This window comes from Suillus plorans, assembly GCF_016647745.1.
Source record: "Suillus plorans strain S12 chromosome Unknown HD556scaffold_31, whole genome shotgun sequence".
Taxonomy (NCBI): domain Eukaryota; kingdom Fungi; phylum Basidiomycota; class Agaricomycetes; order Boletales; family Suillaceae; genus Suillus; species Suillus plorans.
In genome coordinates, this window is record NW_024537415.1 from 88,977 (window position 1) to 102,056 (window position 13,080).

The following is a 13,080-nucleotide window of genomic DNA, read 5'->3' on the forward strand; positions in this document are numbered from 1 at the left end:
TTCTGTCCTGATAACCGGTACATACGATGCAACAATTCCGTATCTGATGATGATATCACGATTCATAACGACTACAAGGAACGGGCGGCAATCTGATCGATCGCTTCCTCTCTCTCATGCCCTCTCCGCGAACACGGCAACGTTCCCAGGCATCTCAGCGCACTTCCATTCAGCACGTATTGACACTGATTGGGTTTTATTCCACGTTCTCCAGGGACGTCGTACGACGCACCGTGAAATGCAGTGTGACGCTCATGGTTAGAGCAGCTCCACAGCTAACGACTCCGCACGTGGGCAGTAGGACTACTTCCATTCCAGTATGAATTATACGTTGCAGTGTGGGGAATAGCGCAGGAACGGGGTCCGTTATCACGTTCCATATACGGTTGGTGACAGCGCAGGCAGTGCCTGAACGCATTATCATTATCCCCCACAGCAGTATGCGCGCTAGAATTTACAACCCCAATACCCTCTAGCACAGACAGAAAATGCTCGATATCCATTGAAAGAATCATTCAATTAGATAACGCCGTTGCAACATTTGCATTTCCTGTGGCGTAGTGTTGGTCGGCCATCGCCTCGAGTGCGGTTGCTACCAGTGAAAGATGCAGCTTTTGTCATGCCTCTTTGGGATATTGGGCGAGCGGTCGCACTTTGTATGATGATGATCAAGAGATACGGAGAAGCGCAGGATCAGATAGGCGGATGATCTCGATGTTCAAGATGATGGAGTCAGAAGGGGAGGCGATATTTATACCCAATCGTGACGACAGTATCTCAAACGCTGGATCAAAGGAGAAATGACAGGCTAACTTGAAAACCCGTCGATCGATCGATTCCTTGCAAAGTTGAGACAATGAGGCTGCTGATGGTGCTGCACCTACCCTGTACTTGGATGCTTGATCATCATAAAGGCGGTATCGGTTAACACAGTATGTGTGAAGGGATGGCTTCAGGAAGACAAGATGTTTCCGGACCGAGTCATTTTGCTCCCGGGGCTATCCATGATCTAGGGCTGAGGTACGGACCCGCAGCTTGCGATCCACGTGCAATCAGGTATACGTAGCCCTGGCCACCCGATAGATGTCAGCGGAGAGAATAAAGACAGCCACAAATAGAACAATGTCACAATAGGACAGGTATCCGTAATCCGTGTCAAAGAGTACTCGTCAGTTGAAATCTGAACTCGAGCAGAAAGACAACCACGAGGATACGCTGAGACCTTGAGACGAACTCAACTTATCATCAGTGGCGTTCCTGGAAATACATTTACTAGTACTGTTGCCGCTGTTTGTTCAGGGACGTGCCTTATGCGTACAACAACTTCGCAAACTCTCGTTTGTCAGTCCGTGGGGCGCAAAGCCATGCCAAGGACGTTATGGCACTAGCTTATCTGCGTAAAGCCGCTGCATTGTCACGTTCGAAAAAGGCGTCAATTGTCTTTGTTTTTTCAAGACTGACGGAAAGAGAATGATGGCGTGGTATGAACATTTCTCATGTGAAAGAAAAATGATGCCTAACTGAGCGTGACGACCAAGGGTCGTTGTAAAGCGGGAGAAAATGCCCGAGAGAACTGGGTTCATTATTAAAAGACGATTGGAGTGTGCGCTGTGATCCGCCTTGATATGGTGAGTAAAAAACCACGGGAACCTCGTGAACGTGAGGTGTTGGTCTCGACGGGCGTCATCCATGAAACACTGGATGATGATGATTAGCCATCATGATGCAAACGTGGAGGAGTGATGGGCTGGCGCTACTACAGCAGTTGGGGACACACAGTGTATGGCACGGAGAGGAGAGATCCATTTAGAGTCTACCAAATCAAAAAAAAATGAAAGCTTCGGAATCTGATTGATGTACAGGGTCGTTGTGATAGGGTAGGCGATCAAGATGATAACCCGGCAAGCAAATATAGAACAATGGCAACACTGGATCGCAGCAAGTTGTTGAAAAGTTGGAGACAAAAGATCATTCCGAGGTCGAGCAGTGGCAGTTTTGATCAATCATGATGAGAATTTGTGTTGAGGAGGGGGGGCGGGGGTGATGTAGATGGCACGTTGGTGAGATGATCCGAGGGGAGTCGCGGGGATTCGCGTTAATCGAAAGATTACAGGAGCGCGGTGAGAGCGAGCCGCGTGAGCCGCGAATGGAACTATTTTTGAAAGTCCGATTACTAAAAGTAATTTATAGGTAAAACCAGTAAGTAATAGATAAAATTAAAATGAAAGTGTTTTACTGGGTGAATTCTTTGAGTTCAACTTCTCCATAGACCGAAATTCGTACAACAGGATCTCCGCTTCCCCCTTTCCATGTCGGATCACGTTCCCGTATTACCGCAGGACTCAGTTGATGAATGGCAAGTACTCGAATACTTTGTAAAATTATCTAACCTATACTAACAATTGTATAAATTAAGGGAATCTCGTCATCACCAATGCTCTGATCATCGCCTTCCTGATATCCGACTACCCGCTCCTGCACCGGACAATATTAACCCACTTTCAGAATCAAGATCTCAGGAAACAGCTTTAACTCCAAATTTAACACTTCAAGACCCCAGCTTAGATCAGCGCCGTGTTAGTTCTTTATATACTTCTATGGCCGTGCCAAGTTTGATGTTGATTTGATATCAGGTTTCGACATCTTCGCCACTGCATAAATCAGAGCGTTCCCTCGTCTTTCAACACCACTCATCATCACCCACTTATCCAGTTCTTCCTCCCCTTCAAATGCCTCACCGCGTTGACTCGATGCCAATGCCGTCCTCGTACGTACTCCTCATCACTTCCTTTTGTTCAATTGATTTATCTAACCTTTTACTAGTCATCGTCGCGACTATGATTATGACTATGATCATTCATACAGGAGGCCATCTCCTCCACCAATTGCAACTTTGTCACATTCGCCTTCGTTATCCGTTTCATCATTAGACCGTTCATCCGTATCTTCCCCGGCGCCACGGCGATCACCCACTGATCGTTCTGTTGATTCACATTCAACCTACTCTGATGCCTATTATTCTCAAGATCAGATGGCTCGGCAGTCTAGACCCTACCCGCATGACCCAGTCCGAGACTCGGGAAGGGTCTCCCACAGCTATTCTTATACTCCACGTCCTCATCCTGAGCACAGATACTCGCATGACTCCCACCCATACCATGTGTCTTCTTCCTATTCGAGCCCAGCATTAGCACACAGTGCTGCGAGTAGTGGACGTGACAGTTCACAGCTGCCGTATACACTTCCGGGTCAAAGTTACCATGCAATTGGGTATACGGACGATGCAGCTACGAAATTAAGCGACCGTGTCCGTAGAAGGTGCTTCAATTGCTGTACGACGGATACGTCTACGTGGCGCCGTTCTAACTTGAATCCTGGAAAAGTAGTGAGTTTACCTTTTTGTTTTGTCTGCGTTGATCGGTAGGCTGACTAAATTCCGTTTACTCGCAGTTGTGTAACAAGTGTGGGTTGTTCGAGCGTACTCATGGTCGGTCAAGACCGGATCAGTTTCCTCACCGCAGGGGCGCATTAGCGACGACGGCAATGCGGCCAAGGACTCCCCCACAAACCACGCATCTACCACCAATCTCCACTCACGTTCCCCCTTTGGCGCCTTACCATTTTTCACACCCTTCCATTGCCCCTCTTCAGTCTGTACCTGACTCAAGGAGATCACAGCACCCGAACACGTTGCCGGAGATCCAATCTTGGATAGATGCACCAGCTGGACGGACGTCCTACTCCGCAGCGTCAGCAGACCGTGGACATGAAAGTGGACGACAGAGGTCACCACCACGGTTGCACCACGTAGATATGCGTTCGTCAAGCGTTCATGAAGCGGTTGCATGAAGGGAGGAACGTTCTCCCGTAATAGGCCGGAGCTCCGTGGAGGAAAACGAATAACCTAAAAGTTGATGCTTCTATGCCTGCTTATTCGCTACTCGACTAGTCCGAATCATTTCTTGGATTAATGGCTAGAACATGCCATCAGGTCACCGCATTCGTCGTAATTATTATTTGAGTTTGAGATACCATTCGCAGTATTCGTATTTGTTTTCGTATATAAAATTGCAAAACGACTAGCTAGCTATAGTACATGTACGCCTACGATTTTTTTGGTTGTATTCTTATATGCATACCCTTGGACGTGTACACATGGGACCGTCGATCTTGCGATCAATTTATCAAATATTTGCTTCCGCACTATCGAATTTCCATATATGGAAGAGTGGAACGCGATCAGTTGATCGCTTTGATCGATCAGTCTGACAAAGCCTGTCATCCGCAGCAAGCCAGCGCTTGATAACACCGGAAGCCTCCGAGTCCGTTCCAGGTACTGAGATCAACGGTCCGGAGCGCGCAATCACCGATTATACCTCGGGTTGCCGTCGGCCTAACGTTGACCAGGACTAGCAGTCACGAAGCTTGCCACAAAAAGACAGGATGAAACAATCTAAACCGGAAATCTCCCAAAAGTTTAAACATGATAACGGTTTATTTCCACGGAGAGGTCGTCGCAGATCCCGGCTGACCTCCGAGGATATACTTGGAACATCTCATAGCGCATGGCGCATCGGGTATCCCCCCAGTACACTTTGAGTGCTTCCAGGTCCTTGTACGGGCCCGCAAGAACATAGCACCGGAACTTCGCTCAACCTTGGAAAGAAGGGAAACTCCGAGTTCTGTGATCCGTGGAGGTCTTCACGTGATAGAAGAAATCCTTATTAATGAGGTAGAGCAGTCCCTTTAAATTCGCCTATCAAACGACAACTTAAACCAGGCACTTTTTCATTAGATGCAATGCTAGATAGGACATACAACGGCGATATCTTCGTTCTTCGCCTGCGATCCGCTCTTTCAAGAACGGATACTCTGATTCTTCCTATGCAGCTTCACTCTCCTCTACACACGGCTCACAATAGCCGTCTTTAACTATAGACTGAGCTATTCTCTCGTAAACCGCATACGCGTGTGCTTCAGCGTCGAATGCCATCAACCACTCTGGCATGGGAAACTCGAAACTTTCCCCAGAGTCACCCACTTTCGCCCCGTGCCATTTTTCACGCGTACTCTCACCCAACACCTGTGCATCATACACCCGTTGGTACCTGTACAATGTGATCCAGAAGTCTGTTTTGGGCTCAAATTATCTCACATACCGAATAGATTCCCATGTCCGAGTTCCCAATCGAACATTGTCTTTGCCAGCAAGGTTCAGCGTAACCGCTAGTGTTACCCCATCCTCAATGGCTTGAGATGCACCCTGCGCGCTTGATCTGCCAATCACATGCTCAGCAAACGGGTTCGCCATCAATCACTCATACTTCCTTACGGCAAAAATGGGTGAGCCGCATCGCCAATCAATACCACGCGACCAGATTGGCTGAGCCAAGTAGGAAGAGGGTCGTGTACCAGAAGCTTCCAGTCGATGCACGAAGGAGCTTTGCAGATGATCGCAGCGCACCGCGGGTCCCAGTCTTTCACAAGGTCCAGTACGTCTTCTATCTTACCCGGGGACGACCAGTCGCCATCAACAGCTGCGTTGTCTCTATAATTTTATTACTATTTAGCTCTGAATATCACGAAAAGTACGATTTGCGCACTTGTGAGTGACGAAAAAACAAATCGATTTACCTCCGCGCGAGGAAGCCGCTATAACATGCATGTCTTTACCTACGAGGAGTGAGTGATGAAACACCTGGTGGGCAAACCCTACCTACCAACCCACGTGTAAAACTGATCCCCGTGAGTCAGGAAGTTTGTCAATGGGTCTGCCACAATACCGTGCTCTTCAGCATCGAACCACGCTCGGTAAATAGCGTATCCAGAAGGTTTGGGGTTGTCGCTGTACCCCTTTGTGATATTGACCGGTAAGTTAACCGGCAGGATAAATTCAAACTTACAATAACATATTTTCTCGCCAAACTCTTCACTCCATCTGCAGCAACGATAACATCGGCATCAAACGTTTCACCTGTTTGGGTTTTGACGCCGGCCTTTCCATTCGCTTCGTCTTCCCAATATTCTACGACCTGATGTCCCATGCGAATCTCGATTCCCAAGGACTTTGCATGCTCAAACAGGATTTCGTGAAGAAGCCCTCGATGACCATTGTAAGCGAACGCTCCGAAGAGCGGCCAGGTCATCTTTTGCACTTGAATGAGGCCTCCGAGGTAATCATAGATGTGCATCGCATTTGCGGAACGGGAGACCTCCCACAATCTGTTGTATTTTCAATTATTTTGATCAGAAAAATCAGACCTTTTCTGTACCTTTCATGAAGGCCCCATCTGGCCAGGATGCGACCAGCATTTGGGCCGAGGCTTAACAGCTAGCACTTTGTCAGTCCTCGAGCTGAAAATCATCGCCCTAAAGAGACTCACGTCGCCTTTATTCCACTATCAGATGAGAACAATAGGTGTGCGATAGAGCCACTGACCTAGTTGCTTCAATTCACGCACTTTCTCCAGGATCATCACGCGATGACCCTTCCGTTTGCATTCGATCGCACAAGCAATACCTCCAAAGCCAGCGCCGACAACGACCACATCAATTCCTGTGGCACGAACGTCGCTGCTAGGAAGAGGTACGTGGTCCTGGTGTTCAGCCATGATAGTCGATTGACACAATAGCAAAAGCAAACCCATATTGTATTATAAAATCACTAATGGGGCACGTGCACCAGGCCCACACTATGCCGAAGATGGACAAAGCGATGGTCGGTCATTACGATGGCGGACTAACAGTCTCTGGATTACGATAATTGCCGGAGCACCTTATCTACATCCGTATAGGGGGTACCGAGTAACACTCCATCGCGGTTGACGGCGTCTTGTGTGTCATTATGTGAGGTGGATGACATGGGCGTCATATAACCAAGGGCTCACCCTGGTCCATCATTACGCCGTAGTAACGGGTTTAATTGCTTGACACAGCGAAAAAAGGGTTGGATGGTACGTGGACTTAAGCTATCTTGTGTGCCAAGTACTGAGCGGCCCTGTCATCACCAGTACTTGGCAGTATCTTTCCAGACGGACTGATACATCCTATTTCGGAGTTTTAAGACGATCAGATGCACTAGCATCTTTACCACTCACTAGCGATATTGGAAAGCAATTCTCATGATCTTGCGCCGAGTCAGTGGTTCGGAACGAGAACTGAGCCTGAGGGTGTCCGATACGGTATTGAATTGAGAGTCAAAGTGCAAACTTGAAATATCAGGTCATTTCTGGAACGCCCAAATTCGAAGTGCTCTCGATACTAAGATCTCTGCTAAAGTATGGTGATGCGAATGTCGCTCATGACTGGTAGAAAGCATGATGCCGGAATCCGAAAACCACTCCGATACCTATGGTGACCGAAGTTCACTGCTACTACGACGGACCATGCTCCTTTGGTAAACAAGGTAACAAGTTCATTATATAGTACCAATACTTGATACGCAAATGCCCCCGATCAGCGAAAGGCAGCTAATTTGGTTATTACCGTGCAGCAGCCAAGTTTCACGCTCACTCGATGGGCTATTAAATCATAGTGCTCCCGCCTGATGGACTTGTACAGTTATTCGATTGCGTACCAAATACCCTTTTCCACCTTGCCTGCCTCGCACCAGACCCAGCTGCAGAATTCTAATTCGGCCATCGAGGTCCTTCACCAAGACACGTCCTCCGACTCTTGTATTCAGTATGGCACACTCAAGGATATACCCTTACATTCTCGCATGGCGAGTGATGCAAGGTAAATGTCGATCCTCTTTAAAGCTGTCGTCCCGCGTTCAAAGAAAATCATCCTGGAGGAACGAGTATTTTTCACAGCCGGCGACCGAAGAGGGCGAGAACAACATTCTTGTGTGCAGCACCCAGGCAGGCCAATACGACAACAACAGGAATAGCGCTCTGGCAGGTTGCACCGCCGTTTCTAGATCCTTGTTGATATGAATTCTATTTTAGGTCCAGTGAGCGTGAGTCAGATATGTTGCATTCGAATCGTAAATCATTCGGAAAAGAGTGCAGTGACATTGTGTTTCCACCCATTTTCAGGGTGTTGCCTCTTGGTGGATCTACAAAGGGAGAACATGCGACATCTCCGTCCTCGATCAAGTTTTGGTGAGCGAGCCTCCGAACGATGAGTCTCTCTGTCTCCTTGGTAAGAGTGCGGCGGAATAGCACAAGTATAGAAAAGGGACAGTTCCCACACCACCTAACATACCATTTTCAGGTTTGCGGATGACATCTTGAGGGTGACGAATTGTAGGGAGCTGAGGAACTCGATCGTGGGGAATGGCTGGGATGCAACAAGTGTAAGTGATTACGCTTCAGGCCACTACCTGCACTGTTTTACCTGTCATGGCAGCAAATGGGGCTCCGGGAATCCTGTCGACTACACGAATAACTAACCCGTACGCCAACAAGTCCCACATGAATACTGTAGTGGGGAGGCCTGGCGCAGGTCCTTGGAAGCACCAGCCTCGGCGCAGTGTCAGGAGTTCTGGCTCGTAGTCGGTGGTGTAGTAGGATTTGACCTCGGGAGTGTCAGACGTCCTGGCACATTCACGCGAGCAGCTGAGCAATCATTTTAGCGATTCTTGAGACAAATTGACCATCATGTTGCATACCCGTCAAACAAAGCATAGTCAGCAAGCACCTCGGCGACGTCGACTGCAAGGCTCTTGCCAAAATTTGGAGGACGCCGGCGGTTGCATGCTAAGCACTCGAAGTCGACCCAACTAGCACAAAAGTCATCGATGCAAACAGTGAGGAACAGCCAGTTCTGTCCGGAAGCTCTCCTCTGGAGCCAATGCGTTTCTAGCCTGTCTTTTATAACAACTCAATTTCGGAAGCTATAAAAAACAGGCTAGAAACGCCAGTAGCAGGAGTCCTGGCTCGTAGTTGGTAGTCCTGCATAGACAGCCTCCCGCTATAGAGGTCTGGCCTTGGTTCCCCTTGCAGTCCTTGCCCGTTCCAATACGTTGACAGACACTATCGTCGACATGTCAAATGCCATCAGCACCATGCCGTCTCGACCACGCTCACCCGAAAGATAGGAGAGACGTTTGTTGAAGTGTCAAAATAACGAGACGGATTTGAACAGACCAACATTGCTGTCGCAACGAATGGTAATTGCGAAAATGCAAGCATGAATACCCGAATGACGCACCCCATAAAGGATCTGGTTGCTGAAAATTAGCACTTCTCGTGCACCAGATTCTTGCTGACATCAGAATAGTCTGACTCCCATGGCAGATGAACCGATGAGGTAAAGCGAGGACTCTCGGACAAGCGGGGCTTCATCAATACCACTATCGACGCGAGCATACGAAGAGACCTTACCGTCCTTCTTCCGAAAAAATCCAAACAACACACCGCTCGTGCTTGGCTACTGAACAACTTTGCTGGATTAGGAAAAGTCGCTTGTTCACCAGCCGTAGGGGCCTAATATGGCGCCAAAACGCGGGTGGTGTCTTTGTAAGACTACATAGCTCGTCCACCGGTCGATGCGAACAGTAGCCGGTCGTTCCGACAACTTTTTGTCTTGCGTGCGTCCGCACGCAGGAGCGAAAGGGAGTAAACTGATTTCAAATAAGGATCTGTGTACGGATAAACAAGGATGCCTTGCCATGATAGACCCTGGGCAACTCCCCGCGGTCCCGATACCTGACAAGTGAAGAAACAACTAGGTGTGCATAACGCCTCGGTCCTAATAGCAATCAGACCCTTGGGATTGATCGTTTACTGTCGGCGTCCAAAAAGTGGATCCTGCTGAAGATCAGCTTGCAGCGATTTAGGTCATGGGTTTCAATTCGGACCTTGAGTTCACCTGGTGGAATGAAAACACTGCCCTCGGACATATCCTTCAGCATCGGGCTTTTTGATGAGTCAAAGGTACAGATAGCGACGAAAGAATCGGAGGTGAAGTTACAGTCAGGGGCAGGTGGAAAGTTAGCTTTGAGCGCTCAAGCCTTGGCAAATACGGCAATCAAATTTTGATGCTGCCTGGATGCTTGACCTCGTTCTACAAGGCTTTTCAAATTCCAGATTTCGACCGCAGCATATTTTCCGATGTCTGCGGCTGTTGAACACAGGTCACGGCAACTAAAAAAATGCAGCGTTCATGACTGCAGGACTGCCAAGCATAAGCCATCGGAGTGCCACCATCGCAGTTTGATGAAGTGAGCGAATATTGGTCGCAAAGTGTGTCATCTTCATTATGTGAGCATTATGAGCGGGTGGGCGCATCTCGTTTTGGTACTGCGGGTCTAATATGGGTAAGGTGGGTAGATCGAGTGAAAAGTTGGAGTGAGACATACTCCGCCAAATTGATACGAACAACTTTTTATGAGCTCGTTCTTGAATTGCGGTCATATATATCAACCACGACTTGTGCTACATACCGATCGTCTGTGGATGTGATGTTTGACGACACCCTGACCCTCACAAATCTACACGTATTCAAGGTGACTGGCGCGTGAAAACCACTACCGATGATGACTGCTCCATAGCCAATATATCTCTGTGGAAAGCACAGTGCTGGCAAGTGGCCCACATAATGGTGTGAGGATACGACATGTGTTTGTCTGGCCCGTAGCTGGATCTGGAAGCCATAAGTCGTGGATGGGTGGAACTTAATAGATGTTCTGAACCTAGTCCAACAGCATAATGCAGAGTGTTCAGTCAACAGTTAACGTTCATGATCAGGTGATTACAAGACTGAGACAGGATAGAACGGTTCAAAATGTTACCCGGACTTGGATGACTAAGCTGGAGTCTAAATTAAACACATGCTTGCGCGTGATGATGTTATTACTACCGAGCCAGCAACTGCTCAGTTACCTTCCCTCAGGCCAACTCCCAGGGTTCCTCCACAAGTGTTAACATAAATTTCAACACCACAATGGCATCATCAAGCGCGAGAGCAAGGCTTCTTGCTAAGAATGATAACGACGTCGTTATTGTAGCTGCTGTGCGGTCTGCTCTCACCAAGGTACCATTACTGTTACATAGAGACCTAGACATGGTGTGCAACTTACTCCTTATAGGGCAGGAAAGGTGGCTTCAAAGATACTCGTCCAGAGGAGATCCTGTCCGGCGTTTTGAAAGCTGCCTATACTAGAGCCTCAGTCAATCCCGCCCTTATTGAGGATATCGCTGTCGGAAACGTCCTACCTCCCGGCGGTGGTGCCAATGCTGCTCGCATGGCCGCCCTTCATGCAGGAATTCCAAACACAACTGCAATCAACACTGTGAATCGTCAATGCTCGTCTGGTCTTGCAGCTGTCAATCAGATTGCAAATGAAATCATTGCTGGACAAATCGACATCGGCATCGGTAGGCAATGATTTTGTATATTATCGTTTGTTACTAAGGAGTCTTATAGGTTCTGGAGTTGAATCCATGACGTTTGGATATGGCGCTGGATCCTTACCCGATGGCTGGTCAGATGAGATCCTCACCAGCCAAGAAGCAGAAGACTGTTTGATTCCCATGGGTATCACTTCTGAGAACGTCGCCTCGGACTTCGGCATTTCTCGCGAGGTACAGGACAAGTTTTCAGCCGAGTCCTATCAAAAGGCTGCCGCCGCGCAAAAAAGCGGAAAGTTTAAGGATGAGATTGTCCCTCTGAAGGTCAAGATAACTGATCCAAAAACTGAAAAAGTTTCTGAGATTGTCGTTGACATGGACGATGGTATTCGTGATGGTGTCACCGCAGAGAGTTTGTCGAAACTTAAGCCCGCATTTACGAAGAATGGCACGACGCATGCTGGTGGGTTTTTTGTGATACCTCTTTTAGACTGTGTCATCTAAACTTGATATAGGGAGTGCCTCACAGGTATCTGATGGTGCAGCAGCTGTAGTCCTTGCTCGCCGCTCCGTTGCCAAGCGGTTGGGTCTTCCCATTGTCGGCAAATACGTTACTTCGACAGTCGTGGGTGTGCCACCGCGTATCATGGGTGTGGGTCCAGCATATGCCATCCCTAAAGTCCTTGAGAAAACGGGACTTTCCAAGGACGATGTCGACTTCTACGAAATCAACGAAGCTTTCGCATCACAGGCTGTGTACAGCATCCAGAAGGTTGGCTTGCCGTTTGACAAAGTGAATGTCAATGGGGGTGCGATCGCGATCGGACACCCACTCGGATGCAGTACGTGTCTTGTAACTCTTGCGTATCAATTATGTCTTGATCTATTTTCGTCACAGCGGGAGCACGTCAAATTGCTACTGGTCTCAACATCGCGAAGCAACGTAATGAGCGAGTGTTCGTCACCAGCATGTGTATTGGCTCAGGAATGGGCATGGCAGCTGTGCTTGTCAGTGAACATTGAAACTCCCAGTATTACTAGTATCATTATACGTAGTTGTGTATCATATGACTTTCGATCTCTCATGAGACCTTTTTCAACTTGGACCAAGTTTTGGTTAAAGTCAGTCTTTAGCCACTTCTAGTTTTCATGGATGATACAAAGAGATATGGTTAAAGTCAGCCACTTGTACAATTTTCATGGATCTTGTTGATACAAAGAGGTATGTAATAGTTACTAGTGCTAGCCTGTACAGATGTCCCTCCCATACGGGTCGCCAATGACCTCTGGAATGTCAGGACGAACTTGGTGAAAGGATTCCTTCTCCCTGAGCTGTATAGGTTCAAGATTCTCCAGTAAAAAATAGTCCTGAAACCAAGGAGAAACCCAAATATCAACCCGCCAGGTGAACTTTCGATAGAGAAAAATGTTGAGGTGATACACGCATTAAATACCTATCGTGTTCCCGCGCACGGACCATCCTGCACACATGCATATATATATCGCAAATTTGCGTTGTTGGCTTTTCTTCACAGTCACCTCGATGTTGAAGTTGGCGTCTTACAGTTTGGATGATGGACATACCACTTCGTTACTATTTACTATCGAGCATATGGATGGATGCAGGAGCTGGGCATACCGTTTATCACTTATTTATTGTTACTGATTGAACGGTTAATCAGCGCCTGGCACATACTTCACAATTTTATTTTTACATACCAACACTGGCCACCCGCTTGTATCTGAAGAACTGAATCGAGCCGATCAAACGGACAATGGACAC

The 13,080-nt window shown here is 47.9% G+C and overlaps 4 protein-coding genes across 4 annotated transcripts; 3 read left to right on the plus strand and 1 right to left on the minus strand.

The window, feature by feature from the left end:
* The first annotated feature begins 2,223 nt into the window (after positions 1 to 2,223).
* HD556DRAFT_1374942 (uncharacterized protein) lies at positions 2,224 to 4,281 on the plus strand. The gene is made up of 5 exons (XM_041303063.1): positions 2,224 to 2,356; positions 2,417 to 2,576; positions 2,634 to 2,767; positions 2,824 to 3,385; positions 3,451 to 4,281. The coding sequence occupies exons 1-5, from the start codon at positions 2,310 to 2,312 to the stop codon at positions 3,847 to 3,849; spliced, it is 1,302 nt and encodes a 433-aa protein (XP_041159721.1). The 5' UTR covers positions 2,224 to 2,309; the 3' UTR covers positions 3,850 to 4,281.
* A 601-nt stretch (positions 4,282 to 4,882) lies between these two features.
* HD556DRAFT_1238015 (monooxygenase) lies at positions 4,883 to 6,611 on the minus strand (the record flags this gene model as incomplete). Its single annotated transcript, XM_041297943.1, has 8 exons — positions 4,883 to 5,108; positions 5,160 to 5,276; positions 5,333 to 5,548; positions 5,604 to 5,673; positions 5,721 to 5,853; positions 5,904 to 6,222; positions 6,273 to 6,323; positions 6,436 to 6,611. The coding sequence occupies 8 exons, from the start codon at positions 6,609 to 6,611 to the stop codon at positions 4,883 to 4,885; spliced, it is 1,308 nt and encodes a 435-aa protein (XP_041159722.1).
* Positions 6,612 to 7,319: 708 nt separating this feature from the next.
* HD556DRAFT_1308708 (uncharacterized protein) lies at positions 7,320 to 8,498 on the plus strand (the record flags this gene model as incomplete). Its single annotated transcript, XM_041300178.1, has 7 exons — positions 7,320 to 7,396; positions 7,561 to 7,737; positions 7,781 to 7,902; positions 7,950 to 7,960; positions 8,040 to 8,105; positions 8,254 to 8,299; positions 8,353 to 8,498. The coding sequence occupies 7 exons, from the start codon at positions 7,320 to 7,322 to the stop codon at positions 8,496 to 8,498; spliced, it is 645 nt and encodes a 214-aa protein (XP_041159723.1).
* Positions 8,499 to 10,812: 2,314 nt separating this feature from the next.
* HD556DRAFT_1374976 (acetyl-CoA acetyl transferase) lies at positions 10,813 to 12,790 on the plus strand. The gene is made up of 5 exons (XM_041303064.1): positions 10,813 to 10,980; positions 11,036 to 11,324; positions 11,374 to 11,760; positions 11,813 to 12,139; positions 12,196 to 12,790. The coding sequence occupies exons 1-5, from the start codon at positions 10,891 to 10,893 to the stop codon at positions 12,318 to 12,320; spliced, it is 1,218 nt and encodes a 405-aa protein (XP_041159724.1). The 5' UTR covers positions 10,813 to 10,890; the 3' UTR covers positions 12,321 to 12,790.
* Positions 12,791 to 13,080: the final 290 nt, after the last annotated feature.

Bases quoted from the DNA above. Each gene is read 5' to 3' on its own strand.
- HD556DRAFT_1374942 (XM_041303063.1), top strand. From the start codon at position 2,310: ATGTCGGATCACGTTCCCGTATTACCGCAGGACTCAGTTGATGAATG. The intron at 2,357-2,416 runs GCAAGTACTCGA...GTATAAATTAAG, and splicing joins CAGGACTCAGTTGATGAATG to GGAATCTCGTCATCACCAAT. The intron at 3,386-3,450 runs GTGAGTTTACCT...GTTTACTCGCAG, and splicing joins ACTTGAATCCTGGAAAAGTA to TTGTGTAACAAGTGTGGGTT.
- HD556DRAFT_1374976 (XM_041303064.1), top strand. From the start codon at position 10,891: ATGGCATCATCAAGCGCGAGAGCAAGGCTTCTTGCTAAGAATGATAAC. The intron at 10,981-11,035 runs GTACCATTACTG...TACTCCTTATAG, and splicing joins TGCGGTCTGCTCTCACCAAG to GGCAGGAAAGGTGGCTTCAA. The intron at 11,761-11,812 runs GTGGGTTTTTTG...AACTTGATATAG, and splicing joins GAATGGCACGACGCATGCTG to GGAGTGCCTCACAGGTATCT.